General features: G+C 41.0%; 1 protein-coding gene across 2 annotated transcripts in view; it reads left to right on the top strand.

The window, feature by feature from the left end:
- Window positions 1–27,885, top strand: part of MACO1 (macoilin 1) — a 61,212-nt gene that overhangs the window by 20,934 nt on the left and 12,393 nt on the right. For both annotated transcript variants that reach the window (XM_037032699.1, XM_037032700.1), the window contains 4 exons: window positions 1,936–2,059; window positions 3,922–4,100; window positions 5,769–6,270; window positions 27,142–27,300. In XM_037032699.1, the coding sequence (XP_036888594.1) occupies window positions 1,936–2,059; window positions 3,922–4,100; window positions 5,769–6,270; window positions 27,142–27,300 (964 nt within the window). The remainder of the gene's footprint in view (window positions 1–1,935; window positions 2,060–3,921; window positions 4,101–5,768; window positions 6,271–27,141; window positions 27,301–27,885) is intronic.

Below are 27,885 nucleotides of genomic sequence, written 5' to 3'. Positions count from 1 at the left end.
TTTCCTTGCTGTTAAGAGGGAAAAAATAGGACACAAAACTGTGTGTACATGACTATCACACTTGGTCAAAAATGTTTTTCAACATAGTTTTATTATGCTATTTGATAGGTTTAGAAATACAGGTATTTTGTCCAAATTTTTCTATTTTTTTCTGTAATGTGCTTATTATGTTTATGATAACTTTAGCAGTTAATTTTTAAGAGGCATTCTAAAAATGAATTTGAAAGTGCATTATCTTAAAGGTTGCTATTTGTCTTCTTACATTATAAAAATACCTTTGTGTGTGTGTGTTAAATCTGCAAGAATGATTGAGTCCATTAGCTACCTTCTCAGAGCTTGGGGTGTGCTCCTTCTTCACAAACTGGGTCTAAGGCCCTTTAGGGTTATTTTCCTTAGAAGCAGATTATTATCTGCTTGTATTATCTCTGTAAACTTGGACCCAATTTGTGTGAATTCTGGGTCTTACTTTACTCTTCAGTAAAATAAAGAAGTTGGACTAAATTATCTTTTTTCTAATTCCAAAATTCTATGATGTCTTTTGTTTGTTTGTTTCATCCCAAAGATCCTTAGCAAAGAGCCCTTTAGTCCTTCAGGTGACTAATTTTTTCCCTCCTATTCTCTCCTTCATAACTTGCGTGCCTTACACAGTCTCAGAGGAGCTCTTTCCACAGTTACTGGACCTCAAGTCTGTGTAGCCCATCTTTGTAAAATACCCCATTGTTAGTCACATCCTGACAAAGATGGACCTAGTCTGCAGATACTGAATAGTGTTCCACTATTTGCATTTTATTTATTCTGTTGCAAGATGCTTTTTCCTCCCTTGGAAATTGTTTTTAATAACAAAAGGTACATGAGCTTAAGAAAATAAATTTTGAACAGTACTTAAATGTCAAAACAGTTTCTTTGCGCTGTAACTCATTCTTACTTAATTATTTATTTACTTACTTTTAGAGGAGAAGGGAGGGAGAAAGAGAGGGAGAGAAACAGCAGTGTGCAAGAGATACATGGATTGGCACCTCTCGCACGCCCCGAACCAGGGACCTGGCGCACAACCCAGGCATGTGCCCTGATACGAAATTGAACTGGCAATCTTTCAGTTCGCAGGCCAGCACTCAATCCGATGAGCCACACCAGCCAGGACTGTTAATTTATTTTCTTATGTATCAGTTCATATTAATACAAATTTTCATTCTTTTGAAAGCTGAATCATGTGTTATTATATAGATTAGCCAAAATTAACAGTTCCCTATTGATAGACATTTAAATTAATTCTGTATTTTTACTTTAGCAAATAATAATACAGTGCATATTCTTATATATTTATCCCATGGCTCTTTTATATTTCTGTAGGGTAAATTTCTGGAATTGGAATTTCTAGGTCAAAGGTATAAGTATTTTAAACTTTATTTTACTGCCAAATTGCCTTCTAAAAAGTATTATTACATTATTGCCAATGTAATTATTGAGAATGAACTTTGCTCAGGCCCTCCCTATACTATCACATGTCTTTTAAATTTTTGCTTAGCCAATAGGTTAAAAAAATTGAAACTAATTTTTAAAATGGGACTTGTGTCTTCTAATCAGTAGTGAAGTTAAGCATCTTTTCATATGTTTAAAGCCTTCTATGTATTTTCTTTTTTACTTGCATTTATTGCCCTTCCATTGATTCATTGGAGCTCTTTGTATGCTAGGCTATAACTTCTTTGTTTTACATATATTGTAAATATTTTCTGCCAGAATGTTTGTCTTCTATTTCTGCCTATGATTCCACAGTATCTTTTGTTATATAAAAGCTTTCAGTTTGGATTAAATTGCTTCTTAATTGGTTTAAAAGTCTTAATGGAACTTACTGTAGTTAAACTAGTCTTTCAAACAACCCATCTGTCTGTTAGTTAATGTATCATTGATATTCGTCTCTCTGCTGCTTTCCCACAGAAAGGGGAGTGTGTCTGCCCACTGTGTCCCTCTGGATACTCTTTGTTTATATTGAAGCAGCAATTAGATTTAAAGATCTTAAAAATTTTCATGTAGACCTTTGTCGTCCATTTGCTGCTCACTGGTGAGTATTATGTATATTCTTAATCTATCATTCAGTTTGGTGTTTTTAATGTAAATGGTAAGTTCAGTGGTAAATTTTTTTCTTAGAGATGTTACATGAACCCAGAAGACCACTTTAACATGGTGGCAAAGAGCATGAGACCTCTATTCAGGCAGGTGAGGGTTTTAATCCCGGAATCCCAGCAGCTGTCCCCTAATGGCTTTGTTGCTCTGGGCATGTCACCATCTCTAAGCCTTAGTTCTCTAACCTGTATATTTTGGACCTATCTCATGGGGGTGTGGGAAGATGAAATGAAGTGATATATGTAATATGTTTTTTTAAATTGATTTGAGAGTTAAAGAGAAAAACATTGGTTTATTTTTTCACTTATTTATGCATTCATTTGTTGATTCTTGTATGTGCCCTGCCCGGGGATCAGTCTGCAACCTTGATGTATCTCGATGATGCTCTAACCAACTGAGCTACTCGGCCATGGCTTAAAGTGTTTTCTTTTTTACTTAGCTCAATGCCAAGTACAAATGTTATCTATTTTTATTATAATCAGATACTGATTTCCAAAAGTCTTGGTAACATGTGGCTACTTCATAAAGCTTAAATGAACTTACAATTTTCTTAACTAATAAAATTTAAAGGAATATTATTTTTCTTATGAAATGTAAATGCATGAATATTAAGATGTTTTATTCATTTAACCTTAACCGTGAAACATTTTTTAAAAATCCTTACCAGAGGATATACATTTATTAATTTTAGAGAGAGAGGAAGCGGGGAAGAGAGAGAAACATCACCTGGTTGCCTTCCATAGGTGCCCTGGCTGGGGCTCCAACACTCAACCTTTTGATGTACAGGTGGCTCCCACCAGCTGAACCACTGGGGCCGGGCGGGTGGAACAGTCTTTAAAATGAGCCTGGTACTTGTTTAGATCTATTGTGGAAAGCACCACTTCACGTGTGTTTCTTTTGTAAACGCAAGTGTTTGCCAATACTAAGGCAGAAACCAAGATAAACAGAAATCAATGGAAAATAATAGTTTCCAGTTTTTTAAAGTCTTTTCACAAATAAGTGAAGTAAATAAACCTGGTCAATAAAACTTGTCACTGAAATTGATAGTGAGGTCACTTATAGACTAATTATGATTAATGAGTTTTAAAATTATTAAAGTTTAATATGAGTTTTGCCAGTGCTTGTAGAGGCTTTGAAACAGACTGATTTGTTGAATGAAAATACTTCAGCTTTTTATCCCAGAGATTAGAGCTGTAAGTACAGCTGTTAATTTGGTGTCACAGACTGATAATATCAGATACTTATTTAAGTGATAGACTGTTTATGAAATAATTTTCCAGGAATAGCTGGTGATAGTACCCGTCAGGCAGCAGGAAGATTAAATTAGTCACCTGAATTTGACCCTGTCTTCTGGTATTAAAATCCAAATGGTGTCCTTTTGATTTTTTTGAATGCTTTTAATGCCTTATGACCCCTGATGAAATCTCTACTGTGTTAGATCTTACAAGTGTACAGATGCCCAGGTTCTGATACTGCACAAGGCAGTTCAGTGTTAGTCAGCGGCACTGGCCACTCCGTCCAACGGCACTGTGGTACTTCCTGCGCTAGTTTGAAGAAAGCCGCAGTCTGACGGGCAGCCTTATGTCCAACCGTCCTACTGTTTCCTGGGGGTTGGTTCCACGTGCCAACTGCTTCTGGTTTCCATACTAGACACCACATTTATTTATGTGTTTACCGAATGCTCAACCGTCATCATCATCTAAAATTTTCTTAATTTCAGTCATGGGTGTCCTCGTGTGCTTGATACAGGTGTTTTTATAGTTAACCTGGAATTACTGGCTGGACTGTCTTTCTTTCTAGCATTGGGTACCCTGTGGTGACTCTGGGCTTTGGCTTCAAAAGTTATGTAAGCTACAAAATGCGGTTAAGGAAGCAAAAGGAAGTGCAAAAAGAGAACGAATTTTACATGCAACTTCTTCAACAAGCCCTCCCCCCGGAGCAGCAGATGCTACAGAAGCAGGACAAAGAGGCTGAGGAAGGTAGGTCTTTACCCTAAAGCTGTTGGCTCAGTGGGTTAGTCATTATGATATGGCGGGACTTCTTCTTTTTTTTTTGAAGTTGCTAAGATTTTGGAAGATTACCAAGGACTTCCTCTTTTCCAGTATTCCTTTTTTAGGTTCATTGATTTGTTTGGTCATGAACTAGAGTATAGGTGCTGTTTTCTACCTAGTATCTGAAGACCATGTGCCTTTAAATATATATCTTTTATATATTTTATTTTTATAGCTTATTTAATATTTTAGTATTTGTTAATAAATATTTTAAAGTATTCTCAGTAGCAAAATAGTATGTATAATTACATGAATTTATAAGTGAAACAAGCCAAGAATCAAAGCATAAGTAAGATAGAGAAGTAGACAAACAAAATTGTTTTGTAAGTCAGAATTTTTCTGAATAGAGCAAAGATGAATAGGTTCCATTTTAAATGGTTCGTATAATACAGTGTGGAACTTAAATTGAACCTTTTCTATAAGGACTTCTCTAATAAGTATATACTGTAATCAATTCAGTAGATGAATTGACAGCAGGTTTGTTTTTTGTTTTTTGGGGGTTTTTTTTGGTTTGAGAACTGGAAGTTTGGGGCCATAGTTTTAGTTGATATATGCCAGATCTTATTCTCTGCTGTGGTATAAAAATACCTCTTCAAGTGGACTTTGACAAACTGTAATGTGTAGACCTAATACAGAAAATTTTTTTACAAGTTTCCTAGTAAATGATACAGATTTCTTATTATGTCAACCCTAGCATTAAGAGAAAACATGCCCTGGCTGGTGTGGCTCAGTGGATTGAGCACTAGCCTGTGAACTGAAAGGTCACTGGCTAGATTCCCAGTCAGGGTACATGCCTGGGTTGCAGGGTAGGTCCCATGTTGGGGGCATGCAAAAGGCAACTGATCCATGTATCTTTTGCACATTGAAGTTTCTCTCCCTTCCTCTCTCTAAAAGTACATACATAAAATCTTTTTTAAAAATGTAGATGCCTTGTATTCTTTTTTAAAAAAGATTTTATGTATGTATTTTTAGAGAGGGGAAGTGAGGGAGAAAGGGAAAGAAACATTGATGGGTTGCTTCTTGCACACCCCCCAACTAGGGATCTGGCTTGCAAGTCAGGCATGTGCCCAGAGTGACTTCTTAGTTTTCAGGACAGGTGCTCAATCCACTTAGCCACACCAGCCAGCGCAGGATTCTAACGTCACACTTCTTTTGTTTCATTTAATCTCTCTCTTTTCAATAAAGTATTATTAAGTTTGTTTAACTCAAGCACCTTTTAAAATAATGGCCCCTTAAGAATATGATCTGCCTGTGTCCTCTCACCCCAGTGATAGACAAGCTGGATTTGACTGGTAAGTGAAGTGTGACTTAATTATAAAATCCTCATCTTATTTTTGAGACAAAACCTTTAATGGTTTGCTGTTTAGAAATGATGGCAGTTTTCTGAATGTTCAGCTTCACAAATTTATTTGGATTTGCTTCATAAAGTTGGCATAATGTAGTATAGTTACTGCCTCTAAATGAGGTTGCAAATTAATGCAGTGAGTTTCTAAGCGTAGATAATACAGTGTGTTGAATCAGTCTGTTCTGTGGTTTTATACAACTCAATATTCCGGTGTGGGTTTTTTGTTTGTTGGTTTGTTTTTGGTATTGTAGCAGCCAAAGGATTACCTGATATGGATTCCTCGATCCTTATACACCACAATGGAGGTATCCCAGCCAACAAAAAACTCTCCACAACTTTGCCAGAGATAGAATACCGAGAAAAAGGGAAAGAAAAGGACAAGGATGCCAAAAAACACAACCTTGGAATAAATAACAACAACATTCTACAACCTGTAGACTCTAAAATACAAGAAATTGAGTATATGGAAAATCACATCAATAGTAAAAGATTAAATAATGATCTTGTGGGAAGTACAGAAAACCTCTTGAAAGAGGACTCATGCACTGCTTCCTCCAAAAATTACAAAAACGCCAGTGGAGTTGTGAACTCCTCACCTCGAAGTCACAGCGCCACAAATGGGAGCATTCCTTCTTCATCTAGTAAAAATGAGAAGAAGCAGAAATGTACTAGCAAGAGCCCAAGTACGCACAAGGACTTAATGGAAAACTGTATTCCTAATAACCAGCTAAGCAAACCAGATGCACTGGTAAGGTAAGTGTGCCTCCTGTGTCCTTACCAGCACTTTCCAATAAACTTAACTTAGATCTTGAAAAGCACACATTTCCATACGGGCCTGCGGAACTGTTTGTGATCGGATACTGTGACTGTTAATTCTGTGGCCTTGGACATTTTAGAGTATTTCACGAGGGTTTGTTGGCCACCCAGGGCCACTGTCCTGAAGCATCGACGCTAGCTCTCCAGTGTTCTGAGTTAGAGGTGACAATGATTACTTTCCACACTTGACCGATTTACATGTCACCTGATTTTCTAGTGATGTTGAGAAACTTATCTTTAGTTTGGTCCTTTTGTTTTTGCATATCCAAAGCCCTTGTGGAATAGACATGAAAAGCAGAGTGTGTGTCTTGTTCAGATCTCTGCTAGATGCCAGGGGGGTGGTGGAGGGATCGTCCTTACCTCCTGGTGCTTGTTTTTGTTTCTACTTAATATGCAAATTATTTTCCAAGTAACTCTGGCAAAGTTAGGTTTGAAAAGCGGTCTCTTTCTAAAAGTTCCATAGGTAAATACAGTGTTAGACGTGGATTTTAATAAAAAATGTTCTTTTTTACATTTTTCATTAAAAGAATAATATTGTTGTATTGCCTTAAGTGGCTCAGACTTAACTTTACTAGATTTTATATTTTTATGTATTCTATAAAATACCCATGTTCCTTTTTCCCCATATCTTTCAATTTGGAAACTGGGATCTGAACTGGAGCTTTTTTTTTTTCCAGTATGTAATTGAAAGGGGCAATTGTAACTTCCTCCACAAAGTTGTCTTATATTCCTCTCCCTTTGGCTTGCTTAAGAGCTGACAATATATTCTAGGAGAGAAGGCTGTCAATGTTATAACTTATATAAACTAGATTATTAATTTGTTTTAATTTTCTGACTGGTAGTTAGATTAAGGGAAACATATTTAGGTTCTACTGCGAAAGGCTCTTGTTACAGCCCCAGGCACTTTTGGAAGCATACCGTGCTGCTGCCGATGCCAGGCTGGTGTCCTCCTCTGTCTGTCGTGACAGTCTTCCCGTCATGCCCTGCAGAAAAAATACTCAGCAGAGAACTCTCTTCTGGATGCCCGTAGGAGAGAGACCAGTTAGTTCATCTTTTCTCCCACAAACTTACTATATGCTATAAGTAAAAGCTTTGGATATCTGTCACACACTTTCTGATATCCTTTCTCCTATACAGTTTTCATAACAGCAATCAACCTGAAACAATTTTCCTGTGTTGGGTATTGCACAGAGAGTGGTCAAGGCTCAGTCTTATACCATTTCACTTGGGCCCCAGTTCTGGTTGTTGACTGACTCCGCTGCCTAATCAATCTGCCTTCAGTAAAGAAGTTCAAGGACTCGCTCAGATGGCCAGTTTCCCAAATGTGGGTCCAGTGCCCCCATGCCTCTGCCTGTGGGCACTAATGTGATGTGCTTGGTCAGAAGGATCCCAGAGTATTACTGTTTTAGGGAAAACCTTCTGTCAAATACATAAATAGAAAATATTTCATTTAAATAGTTTTATAAGCTTCCATAGAATTATTTTCAACTTTTAACGTAATATAAAAAATAAGGAGATGATCTAAATAGCCAACAAGAGGGGACAGATTTAAATAAATTATGGTTCATCCATTTGAAGGGACTTTTTTTTTGAAACATCCGTGTGTGGTTGCCTCTCATGTGCTCCATACAGGGGACCTGGCCCGCAACCCAGGCACATGCCCTAGACCAGAAATCAAAGCGGCGACCTTGTGATTCATAGGCTGGCACTCAACCACTGAGCCACACCAGCCAGGGCATGAGGGGCTTTTTAAAAAAGATTTTATTTATTTTTAGAGAGAGGGGAAGGGAGGGAGAAAGAGGGGGACAGAAACATCAATGGTGGTTGCCTCTTGTGCTCCCCCTACTAGGGACCTGGCCCACAACCCAGGCACGTGCCCTGACTGGGAATCGAACCAGTGCCCCTTTGGTTAGCAGGCTGGTGCTCAATCTACTGAGCCACACCAGCCAGGGCCATTTGGTGGGCTTTTAATATAGACATTACAAAATTATATTTTTGAGCTATGTTAAATAATATAGAAAAGTGCTTATGACAATATTTTCTAAAGAAAGTAGAAAGCAATTTTATTAAAACATTTTTTAAGTATACATAGAAAAAGGGTTTGAAGGGAAAGGAACCAAAATGATAACAAGAGTTATTGCCCCACGGTAGTATTTGGGCTTTAATTTTTCTTTTTACTTTCATGCATTTTCAGTTTTTTTTCTATGCTGAACAACAATGAAAGTTAATAAAAAGAAGATTTCTCCATCTGAGCAAATTATCCAGTTTGGCTTTAGGAGGCCTTATCATACTTCCTCTGGCCCTTCTTGGCTATCTCCTATTTCCTCTTGTTTGAGCTCATGTATGTTTTGATGAGTGTTAATAAGACTGAAACTGTTCCAAACCTGACATGTTTGAGTGGTTAGGCGAGGGAGTGCATTTGTTATCTTCAGATGGAGAGGGCTGGACACAGTGGTCTCTAACGCTCCTTCTGATGCAAACCTAAGCAGGCTGATACATATAATATACGGGCCCTTTGCTACCGTAGACTCACCAGGGTTGTATATAGGTCCAGGCTGGCTGTAGGGAGAAAATTGAACTGCCCTTTTAAACATGCCTTTTTAAAAAATCATCTGGGCCCTAGATGGTGTGGTTCAATGGATTGAGCACTTGCCTGTGAACCAAAGGGTTACAGGTTCGATTCCTGGTGTAGGGCAGTGCCTGGGTTATGGGCCATGTTCCCCAGGAGGGGGACATGTAAGAGGCAACCAAACATTGATGTTTCCCTGCCTCTCTTTCTTCCTCTCTTCCTCCCTTCCCCTCTCTAAAAATAAATAAATAAAAGCTTTAATGGAAGCCATTATTGCATCATTAGTAGTAGATTAATCGTAACATGTTCTGTAGCTATGTCTGTCTCAATATCAGTATCATGGTTGAGAACTGCTATATTTGAGGAACCAATTCAGTGACTTTGGAGGGGGGAATTCATTCGTACACCATTTTCGAAGAGAATCTTGTAGCTCAATATAGCTGTCAAAATAAGATTTGATGGTTATTGCCTTAGAAGGGTCAGGTTGTCCTTCAGGTCTTTTTTCCATTTCTCCAAGCTCCATGGATGTTCTCTAGTGAACTGTGTACCACAGGTTGGCAGATGACTGGACACAGGCCAAATCTGGCCCACTGCATTTTTGTGAAAAGTTTTATTCACTTAACATAGCATCTGTGGCTGCCCTTGTGCTTCAGTGTCAAGAGTTCACTAGCTGTGTATGGCCACAAAGCCAAAGGTGTTTGCTATTTAGGCTTCAGAGAAAACATTTGCTGATGCATCACTAAGGTTAAGGAATGTGGATGAACGTAATGAACCTGGGAATAAGTGTTGCCTGTAGGATCCTTCCTAGGAAAAGTTCAGGAACTTGCTAAAGCCAGTCCAAAGCCTGTTTCGGTTTGAGAAATTTTGGTTGGCCAAATGTTCATTTAGTTTTTTCTGTATAGTAACTAACACTCTAGTAGTGCTTAGTTGTCTTTAACTTCATTCAAAACAATTTTGTTAGATTGTATTGTGACAGCTGTCATATCAGTGTGCATTTAAAAAAACTTACCAAAATTGGTGAATTTCTGAAGAGCCACTTTCAGATTGAAGATTGAAGAAAATACACATTTTCAGCATACTATTTCTTTATTATTTCAAGAAAGGTAAAAATGCAGCTGAAACACAAAAAGATTTGTGCAGTGTATGGAGAAGGTGCTGTCACTGATGAACATGTCAAAAGTGGTTTGTGGAGTTCCTTGGTACTGTTGGCATTTTGGTCAGATAACTCTTTGCTGTGGGGCTGTCCTGTGCATTGGAAAATGTTCAGCAGCGCCCCTGGCCTTTACCCACTAGAAGCCAATAGTAGGAGACAGTCAACATATTCAGAATATCCAAATCAATAGTTATTGGTGAATATGAAAAACATGTTTTATATTTTATGGAAAAAAATAAATGTACTTTTCAGCCAACCCAATACATATCTTACAAAATGACCCAATTTCTGCCAGCTTGATTTCTGAATTCTTTACTCAAGATTTTTAGAATAGACTTATAATGTTGGTAGCCAAAAATACCTAATTCTGACATGGGAAAAATTCTAGACAAAAACAGAAAAAGCATTGAGGAAGGTCAGGGTTTTTTTTTGTTTTTTGTTTTTTTTTTAAATTAAGTGCTGGGGTTAGAAAGGAATAATGTAAATTAGAATGAGATTTGCTTTAAGTTTTTTCTTCAGCAGTCATTTAAAAAATATTTTAAGAGTGAAAAAATATAGACAATTTAGAGAAAAGAAGAAAATAATCCTACCTCTCTGACACTAATTACTGTTAAATTTTGTTGTATTCTCATCAGCCACATTTATATCATTGTGGCCACAGTGTTGAGTAGTTTTTTGTTCTGCTTTTTCACTTATATCAGATAGAAAGCCTCTCCCCACCTGACCCTGACTCTCACTTTTACTCGATGTGGAATATTCCGTGGCAGGTCTGTGGGCTCATTCGGCAGCCCCCCCCGAGACGGGCAGATCACTGTGGGACACCTGAGCCGCTTTCCTGCAGATTCAGGGCCTGCACGCAGGAGAGCCAGCAGATTTGTTTGCACTTGGCACCCGGTTCCCTCTCAAATACAGCCCAGGACTGTGGGGGTTCTTGTTGGTGATTGGTACTCGTTTCAGTTTTCCTGGTTAAGGGAGAGAATTTAAAACTTTGAGTACGAAATGTAGAGTGATCCAGATTCTGTAGAAATGTCAAAGCAGAAGTCTCCTCTTGGTTTATTTCCAGTTCACTTTTTTCGTAGATTTGTCCTTTTTTCCCTTTGTTTTTAGCGCTAATAAGATTTCAACTCTTTAACATAGTTGAATAATGTCTGGTGTGAAGAACCATAAAGGAATAGAGTCCCCTGTTTGCCTAGTGGAGATGCATTCAACACAACCGAGTAGACTCCAGAGTGATGACTGTTTTTGGAACTGTAAGAGTTCTAAAGACATCTAAACTGCCTCCACAACCCTTTCTATCAGAAAGGGAGCCCTGGAGGGTTCAATGGCAAGTCCAAGCCACCCAGCTGGGTTGGCGGTGCCAGGACCAGAACCCGAGTTTCTTGACTGCTGCCTTTTCTTTTATACCATGCTGCTTAAAAGAAGTTTATCGACCTGCCTTATTTTTCTACTTTATATTTTTGTTACAAATCTGTAGAGACTTGTACAGGTTTGTAACAAAGGAGTCTCCTGTATTAAGTATTCCAGTTCAGGGTGTTTAGTGTGAGAAAGCAGACAGGAGAGTCCCTAGCTACCATTTGTGCGTTCAGCTAAACTTGGTTCGAAGGGTCGACACCAGGCCTAGATTTGATGCTCCAGATGCTAAAATTTGTAGAAGTGCTTAGAATCTCAGAATTCATTTTTCTTTCTTCTAGAGAGATGCTGTTCTAAGTGTTTTTAAAGGTCTTGCTCTTGCCAAAGACACAGGGCATACTTATCTTGGAAAAGAAGAGGGCCATCTACTTGTCCCCTTGAAAGCTTACAGGGTCTCTGAGAACTTAGCCCTGGTTTGGTCCAGCTTGGGAATTAGTCTGGTCCAGATAGCCTAGAGCCACTGAGCATGGAATGTGCCTCTTAGGGATGTTATGGTGTAGGCTTAGCCTGACAGCAGCAGACCTGAACGCCCTGAACTGGAATACTTAAGACCACGGATGTAACCAGCTGAACCCTGAGGAGAGGCCACCATTGACTGCTTGGAAGACCTGGGGTCCTGGCTTGTGGGCATTGCTGAAACAGTAAGTTCCAAGAAAGTTTGAAGCCACAGAATGGGGGAGAGCCTGTTCTTTGGGGGAAATTGGAAATCTGAGAAAAGTTACAGTGTATCGAATACTCGTGCTTTTATTTCTCTGCGATTTCATTGGTTATTTGAAATACTATTGGGCTGGCCAAAAAGCTTGTTTTGTGTAAGATGGCTCCAGTAGCACTTGTCTTTAACTTCATTTGAAATAATTTTGTTAGATGGTATTGTGACAGCTGTCATATCAGCATGAATTAAAAAAATTTAATTGGAATCTATTAATTTTGTGTAGCCATTTTAATATTGAAGATGGAGGAAAATAAGCAACATTTTTAGCATGTTATGCTTTATTATTTCAAGAAAGGTAAAAATGCAACTGAAATGTGAAAAAGATTCATACAGTGTATGGAAAAGGTATTGTGAGTGATGGAATGTGTCAGAAGTCTTGTAAAGTTTCATGTTGGAGGCTTCTCACTGGATGATGCTCCACAGTTGGGTAGACCAGGTGAAGTTGATAGCTATCAAATTGAGACTTAATTGAGAACAATCGACCTTATACCACGCCGGAGATAGCTGACAAACTCAAAATATTCAAAACAGTACAGTTATTGGTGAAAATGAAGAATACATCTTCTTTTATATATATATATATTGATTATACCATTGCAGTTGTTCTATTCCCCCCTTCATTCCCCTCCACCCGCACACTCCCCCTCCCCCACCATTCTCCCCCCTTAGTTTGTAACCACATGTCTCAAGTTCTTTAGATTCTATATTTCCCCTACTATTCTTGCCCTACCCCCTATCTATTTTCTACCTACTGTCTATGCTATTTTCTGTACCTTCTCCCCCCTTCTCCTCCTCCCACCCCCCTATTTCTAACCCTCCATGTGTTCTTCATTTCTATGGTTCCACTCCTGATCTAGCTGTCCTCTTGGTTTGCTCTTGTTTTAGGTGTGGCTGTTAATAACTGTGAGTTTGCTGTCCTTTTGTTGTTCATCTTTTTCATCTTCTTTTTCTTAGATAAGTCCCTTTAGCATTTCATATAATAAGGGCTTGGTGATGATGAACTCCTTGAACTTGACCTTATCTGAGAAGCACTTTATCTGTCCTTCCATTCTAAATGAAAGATTTGCTGGATAAAGCAATCTTGGCTGTAGGTCTTTGGATTTCATGACTTGGAATACTTCTTTCCAGCCCCTTCTTGCCTGTAAGGTCTCTTTTGAGAAATCCGCTGACAGTCTGATGGGTACTCCTTTGTAGGTGACTGTCCCCTTATCCCTTGCTGCTTCTAGGATTCTCTCCTTCATTTTAGTCTTGGCTAATGTAATTATGATGTGCCTTGGTGTGTTCCTTCTTGGGTCCAACTTCTTTGGCACTCTCTGAGCTTCCTGGATTTCCTGGAAGTCTATTTCCTTTGCCAGACTGGGGAAGTTCTCCTTTATTATTTGTTCAAATAAGTTTTCCACTCGTGGCTGTTTCTTTCCCCCTTCTGGTACCCCTATAATCCGGATGTTGGAACGTTTAAAGATGTCCTGGAGGTTCCTAAGCCTCTCCTCATTTTTTTGAATTCTCATTTCTTCATTCCTTTCTGGTGGGATGTTTTGTTCTTCCTTCTGGTCCATTCCATTGATTTGAGTCCCAGTTTCCTTTCCATCACTATTGGTTTCCTGTGCATCTCCCTTCATTTCAATTAGTTTAGCCTTCATATGTTCCTCTAATTTGTGACTATGTTCCTCTAATTTGTGACTATAATCTACCAGTTCTGTGAGCATCCTGATAAACAGTGTCTTGAACTGTGCGTCTGAGAGGCTGGCAATTTGTCGGTCACTTAGAGTTATTGGCTCTGGGACTTTGAGTTCTTCTTGCGCCATCTTTTGGGCTGTTCGTGCCTGTTATGTAGCAGGATCGGATCCCTAGGTGTTCACCAGAGCAGAGCAACTCAGTCGCTGGTTTGTGACGCTGTATGTGGGGGCGGGGTCAAAGAGGAGCAATGGCGTCCCGTCTGCCACTGCCACAGGTGCCGCAGCCGCCACCATCACCGGGGCCCGCGAGTTTCGTCCCACTGCACACGAGTGTGCCACCGCCATCAGCCCTCCACCACTGGGTTCACCCTCTGGGGCCTGCGTGGTCCATCTCACTGTGAGCGAATGTGCGACCTCGGTCAGTCTGCCCCACACCCCGACTGGGTCTGGGCTGGGCCTAGGTCGGGGGATCTTTCCTGCCCCACCCAGCTCCGCTGCTGGCTCCGCCCCTCTCACCGTCCCGTTTGAACGGTTAGTTGTTGTCGGACTTCGGTATAATTTAATTTTCTGTTCTTTGGCTGTGTCTTTGTTCTCCAAACCTTTGTTGTATTCAAACTTGGTTGTGGGAGAAGGCACAGTGTTTCCACCTATGCCTCCATCTTGGCGGAAGTCCAAGAATACATCTTTTATGGAAAAAAACCATATGGGCTTTTTGGCTAAACCCAATAAAAGTTGGTGGGTGAACAAAATGTCATGGCTCTTCATTCCACTTTCAAGTCCATATATATCTTTATGTTTATGACTATTTATGTTTTATGGCTTTAGGTTTCTCTTAAAAAGGGGGACGAAGATGGCAAAAGCTAAAATTAGTCAGCTTTCCCCTTTGACTGGACTTGCTGGTGGCACGGGTTTACCGGATGTGCTCGACTAGCAGCTCAGTCTTCTGGGCTTCTGAGTAGCCTTACCCTCCAGGTACCAGCGTGTGTAACCTCTGGCATACATAAGCCTCCTTAGTGTGGTCTTGCTGTTGGAGGAAAAACCACAGGAGATCATTTACAGTACTTTATATTTTTTATTTCCCTATATTTTAAGATGTTTACACTCATTCAAAAATGATATATCCATTGAAAAGAAAGGGTCATTTTTTATATACTGATTTTTAATAATCAGTGGATTCAGGGTAACTTGGTGTGAACAACTGTGAAAAAGAGCAAAATGAAGAGAATCCAAGAAGCCCCTATGTCGTCAAATTAAAGAAGCATTTCAAAGCAGCAAGGACAATCGAGGGCCAAGGCAGTGTACCAGAAGAACAAAGAGACACCAGTTCTTTCTGCAACTATCCATCTTTCCTTTCCCTGTAGCGGCTGGGATACTGGCCTGGACTCTGGTTAGGAGTGGTGGGGGAAAGGGGTGGGGGGTGCTTGCTCTTAGTTCCCAGGGCAAGGAAGGGCAAGGAAGTTGTTAGTTCCAAGTTAGCAGATGGTGGGGAAGAAGATTTAGATCATGGAGCCCAAGACCGTAGGCCCAAAGCTGAGACCTGGCTGTGGGGAAAAACAAGACACAGCACTCACTCAGTTCAGGAGGTAAGGCCTCTGAGCATTCCTGGGACCGGTACCTTGTGGGGAGGTGGCCTTTTATGAAACATTCCAGCCCTCCCCCAAGGTCCTAAAGAGCCCTAAGTGGGGAATCACGGTAGTTTAAGTGGAAATGTTTACAAACTATTCTCTTGAAAGGTGGAAACCCATTTTAAAAGAAGGTAATTGGGAAGCCCCCAAGATGGATTGTTAAAGAGGAAGAAGTAGCAAAACAGATTATTTAGTATGAACCCATTACAAAATATGGGAAGATACAGTTCTCACGTACACAGAAAATTATTTGAAATGGTACATACCAAATGGTCAAATGGTTGTAGTTGATTATAGGGGATATTTGAGCTCTACCTTGTATGTTTCTGTGTAGTTTGAATTTTTACATAGCTTATACCCGTCATAGAACGTATCTTTAATGAGGGCACAATCTTCTTTTCTCCTGTTCGCCACAGTACACTGTGCTTTGCACAGAGTAGATGCTCAGTAAGTACTTGTTGAATGACTAGGACCTTTGTGCAGGGGGAATATTAGAAAGCGGATAGGAGATGGGCCTCAGTACTTTCATTACAGTGTACTGTCGTTTTCAGGGTTGAGTTTCTTCAGTATAGCACAGAGGCTTTCAAAGTTAGAAAAACCTACACACTGTCTTGGACTGGACCAAGGACCAAACATCTGTTGTCAAAATATTTGTTTTCTTGAGTAGGCTGTTAATGGATTTATTTCTAAAATATGTAAGACCTTCCACGCTACACTGCTTTCCTTGGTATTTCCTGGAAAGCTGAAATTCAGTCCTGCCAGTGCTTTTTTCTAAGACTGTGTAGGAAGTTGGAAGTTCAAGAATTTCTGGAAGTTACAAGGGACAAGGGGAGAAAACTCCAGGAGACTGCTGTCCAGAACGCCGTTTGTCCCACATTGGTTGGTAGGAATCTGGGCACGAGCCACATCTCAGCCAGCAACAGCCAGGAGGAAGTCTCAGTTTGCCTACTCTTACTCATCCTTTCAGCTTTCCTGATGAGTCTCTTAATCATCTATTCAGCTTTTCCACCGGCTACACTCGCCCCACCCCCTTGCTCTTTGTCTCTGTGGTGTAGCGTAGCTGGTGTAGAAAGCTCAGGTCCCATCAGGTCCCACGTTTCTATTCCAACATTTTCTCCAAGGAAATGGGCTGACTGTGTACATATCAGCTCTGGTGCCACAGTGTAATTTGTTTGTTTTCTTTTATATTTGAATACATTTTGTTGTGTGTCAGAGATACTTTGCAAAAGACAGTCTGACCTGGGAGACAGTGACTTGGGTATTGGGCCTTTGCTCTGGTACCTTCCCCTGCGTGTATTACCTGCTCTGATGGACTGCTGCTCAGAGTGACCTGCTCGATGCCCCCCCCCCCATGAGTACTGACTGCCAAAGCAGGCCTTTCCACTTCTACTGGTGCATGTGACAGTTTATTCCGAACAGTGTCATTTCCAGCTGAGAGCTAAAATTTAGTGAAAATGTGTGACATTTTAGAATGGAGATTATGAAAACTGGACACTTAAGAGTTTCTAACTAGATTAGGTTAAATATATTGGACATATAGCTGCTACTAAGTTATTTGGAAATTATTAAGTGGAAAAAATAAGTAGAAGAGCCAAGTTTAGTGTGCTCTATGGAAACAAATATTTGATTTATGTTTGTCTAGCATTGTTTCTGAGCAGATTATGGTCTCACACCTGATTTATTTTCATTTTCTTCCATGCTTATAATATTTAAGGTACTTCCAAGTTTTACTTAGTTCACTCTACTTATATTAATTCACAATATAGTTTGCATTTATTTTAACTATTGCAGTGATTTAAAACTATAATATCCTTGGGTGTCATCGTGGTAATAGAAGCATGACCATTACACTTAAACAGGCTGTTTTGTGACCTGAAACCCATGTAGCACTTTAGAAATTGGCATTAATGAATTTAAGCCAGCAGTTTGCTTAGTGAGCCCATATCCAGGTGGTCAAAGAAGATAATTGTCTATGTTGTATGGATAAATAAATTATGAAATAACACATAAGTTATTTGGGGGTTAGAGGCCCTATTAGAAACATTTTTATGTTGAGTACTGAGTTTATTCTAACAAAACAGATTGCAAAGTTCCCTCCTTAGAATTCAGAAGGAACTACTATAAAACTTTGTGTTAAATTCTGAGTCAGTGCCCTCCGGCTGGCACATAATGAATGGAGATCTCCAGTTAAGGGGATTAGAGGTGGATTCCCTGAAGGGGAGGTACTCTGAGCAAAAGGAACTATATTCTTTAAATGTTATTCATGCTCTCATTTAGAAACTGGCTGTTTGAATACTCTGACATCCAGCTTGGGTATACTTCAGCCTTTGCACGTCTGTCTCGGGGATTTCTTAGACCTTTTTTCTAGACAGCTGGAACTCTCAGGATTAAAACAAGTGTGTTTGTTTGTTTTGTTTTTTTTATGGGAAAAATGACAACTCCTTTCAGAAGGTACATTTCACCTTTCTTAATGGAGTGCTGAAACAGATTTGAAACAAACTGAAAATAGTGAACTGGAGAGAGCAGGTGTTACAGACTTAGACACCTACAGAAGCGAGGCAGGGCACAGGCAGGAGGCCAGGGTTGGCATCATTCCTATGTATCACTGCACTGGGCACCTGGGAGTTCTGGAGCACAAACCCTCCCACACAGGACTGCCAACTGTGGCCTGGGGGGATTGCAGGCCCAGTGTTGCTACATCCGGTATTTTGAAGAGATGCTGAAAATAGATTATCATTATGTGCAATCTACCAGTTATTTTTTTTTCTTTTTTTTACATCCTGTGGGAGAGGGTCGAACAAAACATCTTTATGGACCAGATTGGCTCACCCGTTTGCAACATCTGCACCTGCCCCTTCCTGTTATTCTTATATTTTGCTCTCTCCTATCCCCTGACCCCACAAATCAAAACTTGACTTATAGGAAGGACTTTTCTGTTAGGAATTATCTGGTAAATCCCATGAACTAATCTGCCATCTATTAATGGGACTTTTTTTTGCCTCCTCCTCTCCTTCAGTTCCTTGTGCCCCTGGAAAACAAGCCCCTTTTGACAGTATTCCACCCCCAGTCAAAGACCACCCTCTTTATTATTTAATCCTCACCCCTGACTATGAGGCTTTCACACTACTTAGGAGGAGAGGGGACAACCTTGTGATAAGAAGGTGGTTTGGGTCTCTGGTTGGTGTTCTTCAAACAACACAGAAGTGCTTAGGCCTTCTGTGCCTAGGACTGCAGACTTCTTCTGTGCCAAGATGTTTTCCTGCCATGATTTTAGAGCATAAAATACACAACCATTTGGGATGTGGACACAAGTCCTTTACAGACTTCACAGGCCAGCTGGTTTAGAATCCGGACCCCTAGCACCATCCCTTGTAACGGGTGTAATGTCAGGCTTGATGTCAGAGCAGTGATGCCTGCTCTTCCCTTTCCTTAGGGGGCCAGAGCAGGGCAATAGACTGTAGCTCTAGACTCTAGTTTTAGAGAAACTGTCGTTTCAATAAGAACTGATGAATGTGATTCATATTTAGGAACCGAACTGTTGTCTCCTTCAGAAAGTTAAGTTCCCCTTTTTTGGAATGACCTAAAAAGTTTGTCAAGTAGAAGAGTTGGATTTTCCCTAAGGCTTTCAGATTATTCTGAAACTGACCTGTTACGTGGGAAAAATCTAAGAGGAACAGTGAACATTGAAAAGCCATGGATCCCTGGCTGGTGTAGCTCAGTGAGCCTATGAAGGAAAGGGTCGCTGGTTCGATTCCCAGTCAGAGCACATGCCTGGGTTGCAGGCCAGGTCCCCAGTTAGGGGACACATGAGAGGCAACCACATATTGATGTTTCTCTCCTGGTCTTTCTCCTTCCCTTCCCCTCTCTCTAAAAATAAATAAATAAAATATTTCTAAAAAAAAGAAGAAAAGAAAAGCCATGGAAAGTCAATTAACAGCCTCCTCTTTTAAAATAACTTTTCTCCCAATTATAAAATAAGAAAATGTTAAAAATAAGTTATATATATATTGATTATATTCAGTTTTTAAGATAAAGAAGAGAGAGCCACTATCTTGATACATAACCTTGAGTCATTTTTCTCTTTTGTCTTTTTCACTGACTGTGTCATGAGTGTTCTGTCTCGTCATTGCTCATTCTTCCTCAGTGGTTTTTTTGCTTTTGTTTTTGTTTTTTTGTTGTTGCTTTTTGAAAGGAACTTTGTTTGTTTGTTTGTTTGTTTTAGAGAGGGGGAAAGGGAGGGAGAAAGAGAGGGAGAGAAACTTCAATGTGTGAGAAAAAGGATGTGCAAGAGAAACATCCCTCAGTTGCCTTTCTCACGCCTGCAGCTGGGAGCTGGCCTCCAACCCAGACGTGTGCCCTGACCAGGAATTAACTGGTGACCTTTAAGACTGGTGCTCAGTCCAATGAGCCACACCAGCCAGGGCTCCCATTGGTTTTTTTAATGGCTGTATATCAGTCAGACAGACACGTGAATGAATATACAATTTATTTAGCCAACCTTCTGTTGAATATTTAAGTGTTTCAGACGTTTTTATTATAAATAATGCTGCATCAAACACACTTCTACATCTTTGCGTGCATCACCAGTCCTCCAGATGAATAAGTATCTGGTGGTAGTTTGCTGCATCAACAGATAGAAACACTTTAAGTACTTTTGATACAGACTGTCAAATCTGACCACATCCTTTAAGAACCTTATTAAAAATACCAGTTTGGGGCACTTACAGCTTTATCCTTGAAGGGCTTCTAAAAGTCAGTTTTTCGTTTCCCAGATTGACCAGTTGTGTGAAAGTCTCTAGGATTCCCTTTCTGCATTTCTTTGCCTGTGTTAATGAAAATTAATGTGTTTGCCTTTTGTGTTTGACAGATTAGGGAGCAGAGACTAAGTGCTTTGTAATGGGGTCACCAGGCTGCTGCTTATTTACGGATACCTGTGCCTGGTAAGCAGTTGTAGTAACCACAGTGAGACCTGCAGCAGCTTCGTTTCACTGTCTCAGAAGCTGTGGTTTATAGGATATACTGGAGCAGCCTCAAGTCACTGATGGGAGACCTTCACATTTTTATGTGAATGACTCAGGCTGCCTGTCCGATCAGTGTGAATGGCCTGGAAAGGGAGAGGGGAAGGAGTTAGGGAGAGGGGAAAGAGTATTGCTTTTTGGGACAGAGCTTTGATACATGAGCTCAGCTTTCTGCGTAGACAGCTGTGCAGTCCCTGAACAAGTCTTGTCTTGTATGATGAATGTATACCAGCGGGTCTCCTAATGGGATTAGGTACTTACCAGATGGAGCAGTTGCTCTTCGTTCGTTCTTCTCACATGAACCTGCCTGCTTGGTAAGCAAGAACCCACTCACCCCGTCTCCTCCAGCCATTGTTTAAACTAAATGTCTGACGGCCTGCTGTAGATAGGTTTCCAGAGCCTCATGTGTCCAACACTGACCCTGTTCCATCTAAACACGGAGGAGATGGGCACAGAGTGAGGGTTAGAGATGTGGTCTGGAGGAATTGGAAGAAATTTTAGAAATAACAGTTCCAGCTTCCAGTTTCATAGCACTGTTGGCCCCTGGTTCCTGGCTTCAAAGAACTTAGTCTTTTTTGAAATAAGATACACACACAGGAGAAGATTGAAAGCCAGAACAAATGAAAAACCAGCACCAGGCAATAAGGTTTAGTCCCACATGAGAAGCATCAACTGTAAAAGGGCTTTCAGGTCTCGGAAAGAGAGGGGACTTGGGGCCCTGAGATCAGCACCTCCTGCTGCAGAATTTGTTTAGTTGTTTGTTTTTATTTTTTAACTGATGCTTAAAGAATGAGTAAAATTTGACAATCAGAGGTTGTTCCTCCCAGATGGGCGGTAAGATTAAAGGTAGAAGATGTCTGGAAACAAGGAGTGGGTCACTGTGGCCTGTGTGACAGGTTTGTCAGAAAAACCCATCTTTCAGTCACTTGGCCGTCTAATTTGTAGATGACCCGCAGCCCTTTTCTTACAGAGCAGGCAGAGTTGTAAGCTCTGCACTGTCTTGCAGAGCCTGTACGGTCCCTCTGTCGCTAGCACATGGGATGGAGTTCAGAGACAACCAGCAGAGCCGAGGCTCCTTATCTTCCCGATGAGTTCATGGGGTCGAGCCAGCAGCCCACAGCAATATACGCTGAGATGGTTTTCTGGAGGGAGTGTGACTCATGGGGTATTTGGGGAACCTAGTCATCCCTAGGTGAAGCCCTGGGTCAGAAGAGGTCTCCCCCTCTTTTGTAAGACTTGCTCCCTGGGGAGACTTAGTGCGTCACAGCCTTAAGGTTTCACTGCGCTTCCCAGTCAGGCCTCAGAGCCTCAGGCTTTAGAAAACTTCGGAGTTACTGGCGGTACCCACAGGAGACTGTTGAACTTTCAGTGAAGTCAGTACTGTGGGCTGTGATTCAAGTAATTCACGAAAGATAAGGATTATAGACAGTTAGACGTAAATATCTTCCTACTTTTCAGATACTTAAAAACAATACCCCTTTCATCTAAAAGCTGTCACTTGAATACTGTACTTTGTTTTACTACCAGGTGTACTTCAAGATATTCAAAGATATTTTTCCTACTTAGCCTGCCTGAAAAGCTAATGTTTGAGTTTCATTCTTTTGGAGATTATTAAGATGTAAATCTTTTTCTATTAAGATTAAATAATCAACCATTAATATTTGTAACTTCATTGGGAAGCGTGAGGGAGCAGATGGGGTAGAGTTAAGGTTTGGAGTCGGTAAGAGGGATCTCAGCTGGTCAGTTCTGCTTTGAGGTCAGCCCAGCCCATCAGAGTGCAGACCAGAGAAAGTCCTGCTCCCCACGGTCCCACCTCCTGCTTGTGAGCTGGACTTCACCTGTAGCTTCCCAAGGTTAGAAGATGAGTGCTGTCTTCTAAAATAATCAGTGAAGTGGCTAGGAAAGATGCCTGGACCCAGTAGTTAACATTCTGAGTGAGTCAGAACCCTGGCTTGTCTAATTGGCACAAATGGACGTGTTTATTGGGCACACAGACTCTGGCTTTGCCACGGGCCCCGTCTGCATCCCAGGTGTTGACCCCGTTAGTCAGCCTTTGCAGGAGTGAAGGCTACTACCACCGGGGCTGGGAAAGCAGGAGGTGATTTATTTCCTGCCGAGCCGTACCAAAGTTCGGTTTAGATCTGTCTGGCCCAGTTTTTTTCCCCATGAGATTGGAGTTCTTCTGGAGGAAATTCCTTTTTTACCCCTTAATCTTCTATTGTGTAGGGAAGAATGGGATGTCGCTCTCATGAAAGGGGTATGAGCTCATGGATGAATTTTTTTCCTCCTTTCTTTTGATCCCTATTTACTGAAGTGAGTTTTAGGGTTAAAAACTATTACTTTTGCCTCATGTTCTTCCTGACCACTTGCTTCTAATTTGGGTTGCAGCTGTTGACATTTTAATAAAATCCCATGAATACATTTGAAGACTTTTCATTAACCTCTTAACATCATTTAATCAGTACTTCTTGGTGTGCCACACCAATAAACTATGTATCTGCTTTTTCACCTAGCGAGTTTTGACCTTCAGCACCGAAGGGTTAGTGTCTCATTAGGACAAGTAGCAGTTACCCGTCTAATAAATGCCCTGGCACTTGACTGGCTTCATTCAATTCAATTTACTGATTTACATAATTCTTTGAAAACTCATTTATATACTTTTTAATGAGCATATGGAAAAACTGAGGTATATCTTAGAAGATAGGACTATATAGTACATTCACACAATTGGAATATTATGCAGCAAGAAATTGTTTACGAGAAATTTCTAATGGCGTAGGAAGGCACTTAAGGTATGTAAACGGTGTATGTGGTACTCTCTCACCAATATGAAAAATATTTACATGTGTTAAGAAAGAGAAAGGGAAAAAGACATGCAGAAAAGAAGTAACCAAATGTGAATAGGGAATCGTTCTGTTTGGATGAGAAGATTATGAATTAAATTTTTATTCTTTATACTTTTCTATTGCTGTATGCAGTTTTTTATATTGACTGGGTGTCACCTTTACAATAAAAAATAAATCCAAAATAAATAAATAAGTCCAATAAGGAATTGTAAATCATTTTAACCACGTATCTCAGTAAAGATTTAAAATATAGTGAACCTTTAAGGTTTAATTAATGCTTTCTGTAGCGAGACAGTGAGAAACTTCCCCACATAAATTTTAAAAATTACTTACAATTTATTATTTAGCACTTTATCTTACATGTCAGTGTTGTTGTTTTCAATAAAGATTTTATTTATTTATTTTTAGACAGAAGGAAAGGGAGGGAGAAAGGGAGAGAAACATCACTGTGTGGTTACTTCTCATGTGCCCCCTACTGGGGACTCAACCCGAAACCCAGGCATGTGGCCTGACTGGGGATCGAACTGGCAACTGATTCGCAGGTTGGCACTCAGTTCACTGAGCCACACCAGCCAGGGCTTTAACCATGTTTCTTAAACTGGGTAATGCTGGTACCAACTTACAGGTTTTGCTGCAACTGTTTGGAAAACAGTAATTCAGAGTTTTACAAAATTGATTATAGCAGTTATGAAAATCTAGAAGCACTTTCATTCTATATCTTGTGAAATTATTTTATATATATATATTTTTTAAGAATTTTAAGAAAGATTTTATTTATTTATTTTTAGAGGGGAATGGAAGGAGAGAGAGAGAAATATCAATGTATGGTTGCCTCTGGTGTGTCCCCTGCTGGGAACTGGCCTGCAACCCTGGCATGTGCCCTGACTGGGAATCAAACCGCGATCGTGTGGTTCACAGGCCCGCACTCCATCCACTGAGCTACAGCCAGGGCAAATTATTTTATATTTGAAAGTATAAACTTTTTATTGAATTATAACACACATTCACAGAAGTACACAAATCTTAAGTGTACAACTTATATTTTCAACTTACCCTTGTAGCTACATCATTTTATTTTTGTTGTTTTGTGTTCATACGTAGCCTTGACAAAAATTTCTTAGTTCTACATACAAAGATATATTGATGTTTAGTGTTCTGTGGTCTCTAGAAGTTATACTCCAGATGTTTTGTACTTTTTGCTCTCATAATTGCATTAACTCTTGGGCTTTTACACTTTTCAAGGAGCTCTACAATTTCATTCAGAATATTCTTACTCTTAGTTCATGACAGGAAAATTGGCAATTAAAAATGCAAAAAAATATGCAAATTACTGACACCTGGCCTGTGCAGATTCAATTTTTCTTTCATCCCCAATGGGCACGTGTTTCCCCACACTGGCCGGTTGTGTGGAACCTGACTCCTGTGCGGGCGACACAGCTTAGGTTGCTAATCTGAAGAAGCAGATCAGCAGCCAGCAGTAAGTGTGTCAGGCTAGAAATCCTAGACCAGGCTGGGAGGAACTTTAGAGATCGTTGGCCTCAGATGGGGAAACTGAGTCCTAGAAGGTTACACGCCTTGCCCAGCCAGGGTCACAGAATTGACGCCAGAGCAGAGTCTAGAATCCAGATCCTAAACACATTACTAAACTATGCAAGTTCCTATTCTCGTCTTAAAATTCACCCTTTCTACCAAAAAGGCAACCGTCAGATTGTGAAATAGGCTTCGCAAGAAAGATAAATTACCTAATACGTTTTCAGCCAAGCTTCTTAATGGGGATAACCTGACAGCATCGACCTGTTTTGGAAAATATCCCTTGGGTTACTTCGGGTAAATGAGGGGTGGTGTGGGGTGGCATACATGCCAGTCTGTAATTGTTTAGAGCAGTTCTGAGAGGACATTCAACTGGATTAACCCTGGCAATAGGGAAAGTGTGGCGTGATGTTGACTTGTGACCCTTCCCTGGGGAGCGAGCTGGGTCAGGAGACCCAGTAGAGCTCCTGGAACACAAGGTCTCCAGTGTGTGCTCCGGTCGCCACACGGGGAGACTGACTACTGCGTCTGGGAGAAGACCATCGTTGTTATAAGACTATGTTTGAGGGGGGTTTTCAGTTGGCAAAGGTAGAAAAGTAAATAAGGCTCCACTCTTTGGTTTTCTAGGAGATGCCAGGCCACATGTATTTAGTAAGTATTGATGACTGTGGTGGGCCCTGGGGATTTGGTGCTTAATAAAACGTGTCTGTTGGGACTTAGTCTGTGGAGCTGGGAGTCCCAAGGAGATCACCATTGCCCTGCAGAAATCCTGGCGCTGTTGGTACGTTATATTCGTGAAATGCACAAGTCTCATCAGAGCAAACTGGGTTTTTTGCCCAATTGTAAATTCGTAGGACAGGGTACCTTGTAAGTCTCAGATGACAGCCATCCTTGGCCCAACCTTCAGCGCCACTCACCAAAGTGCCACCCGGCAGACCCACTCTGTTCTTTCCCACTCTCCACAGTACAGCCTTCCTCAGAGGCCGGACTGATTGCGCAGTCCCGCAAATGTCCATGGCTGTTCCTGCCCGTGAGCTTTTGGACAAGTTTCTCCCTTGTTGAAAACACTCCCTCCTCCCCTTCGGTTTCTCCAAACCCTGCCCAACCTTTGAGGCCCAGCTCAGCTCCCGTCTGCCTCCTGAGAACCCACTCCTACCCGTGCCACGCCGTGAGTGGTAGTGCTGCAGCGCATGGTGAGGGGTTGACCCTGGGGCTGTGCCGCCTTGTGGCCTCCGCTGGAAGCTTTCCTGAGGCTAGACTTCGTCGTCTGTAAAAGTGGGAATAATAATTGCATTTAGCCGTAAGTTGTGCAAATTGAGTGAGTTTATACTGTCAGAGGCATAGAGCAGTGCTGCTACATAGCTCTGCTTAAATACTAGTTTTAGCAATTACTCCTTCTAGCATGTATTGAATCATTCAACCCCTTGTGTTATTGCTTAATTGTTTTAAGTATCTATTTATTGGCCCTTCATGATATTGAAACTTCCTCTCTTGAAGAAAGGGGCTTGATTTTACACTTTTTGTTGACCTTTCTGGCAATACATGTTCATGTAATAGTTCCCCAATATATATCGCTTAAAATGAAACTACTACTATATTAAAGAAAATGGATGGAACAGGTATAAGGAGTTGAATAGAAAATACAGGCTTCAGTTCACAGATGGAGTTTTCTTATGATTCTTAAACATGCAATTTGTTCTTCTTTTCATTGTCATTGAGTCTAATGAGCTCTTATGTCCTAATCACCAGAAGTGTGAGCATCATTTAGCAAGGATGCTAGTAATTTCAGGAGGTTGTCTCAGACACTGTTTTCTTCCAGGCCTGTGGTGGGATGGAATCTCAGACAGTAGATTCTGATCTCTCAGACTATCTCAAAGCAGGTGGGTCCTGAGCTGGATGTTACTAACATTCCCTTGCTGAGGGGCACGGGAATTCACCAGTAGGGAGGGGACCTTACCCTTCAGCTGCCCTCTTTCTGCCTTTCCCGCCTCGTCCGTTAGCAGCTCAGATGCTCACAAGCACCATCTTCCCCTGTCAGGGTTCACAGACATTTGGGGGAAATCAAAAGGGTACCCTCCTGGGGGAAGAGGTGGGGACCCAGGCGGAAGCTTTCAATGAAGAGCTAATTGCCGACGGGAGTTGTGATGGCAGGAACTGCCAGAGGGTCCTCGGCTGTGCACCCAGCAATCCGGGGCTTCAGCCAGGGCCTCCCCAGAGCCTCGTGGGTGCTCTCTCTGTGGTGAAAATGCTGTGTTTCTCCTTCTCCTAGGCTGGAACAAGACATTAAAAAGCTAAAGGCTGACCTACAGGCCAGCAGGCAAGTGGAACAAGAGCTCCGAAGTCAGATCAGCTCCCTCTCAAGCACCGAGCGAGGGATCCGCTCAGAAATGGGCCAGCTCCGGCAGGAGAACGAGCTGCTGCAGAACAAGTATGTGCACCTGTCGGGCCCTGGCGAGCCGAGCGGGCTGGGGCACAGGACTCGTGATGGCAAAGGGGCCTGGCGGAGGGGTTTTGAGTTAAATGTTTAAGGTTTAATTTAGTACCAGATAGTCAACATGTTACAAAATCTCTAAGAACTTACTTCATTTCAACAAGTTTATTAATATTGCTATTTTTGTCTTGTATCGTTTAATATCTTGTCTTAGCTTGAAGTATTTACTGAGCTTTTGTGATAATATAAGTGAAGTTGACAAGTGTCTCTGCCACAATTTAAAGCTCTTGCTCCACAGAGTGAAAGTTTCCCAGAGAATTAGACTCCATTTTCTTTGATTTTCAAAATTAAAAAATGACATTGAGCTTTGAGTTTATTTGAAGAGGCAGGGGAAAAGCCAGGTCTTCTGTGTGAATTCTTATGCTTTCTATTAATTTTTTCTGGAGTTACTTCTTGACTTAATGTGGGCTTGCCCCATTGAAAGTAGTCCTTCAAGCCTGAGTCACAGGGCCGGGTTCTTGGTGGGGGATGTGTGAGGGGCAGTCGATGGGTGTATCTCTTGCACATCAGTGTTTCTCTCTC

This window comes from Sturnira hondurensis, unplaced genomic scaffold, assembly GCF_014824575.4.
Source record: "Sturnira hondurensis isolate 20B ecotype Veracruz unplaced genomic scaffold, ASM1482457v3 Scaffold0021555, whole genome shotgun sequence".
Lineage (NCBI taxonomy): Eukaryota > Metazoa > Chordata > Mammalia > Chiroptera > Phyllostomidae > Sturnira > Sturnira hondurensis.
The sequence above is the reverse complement of the archived record's forward strand: the minus strand, read 5'-3'. Positions and strand labels throughout refer to the sequence as shown.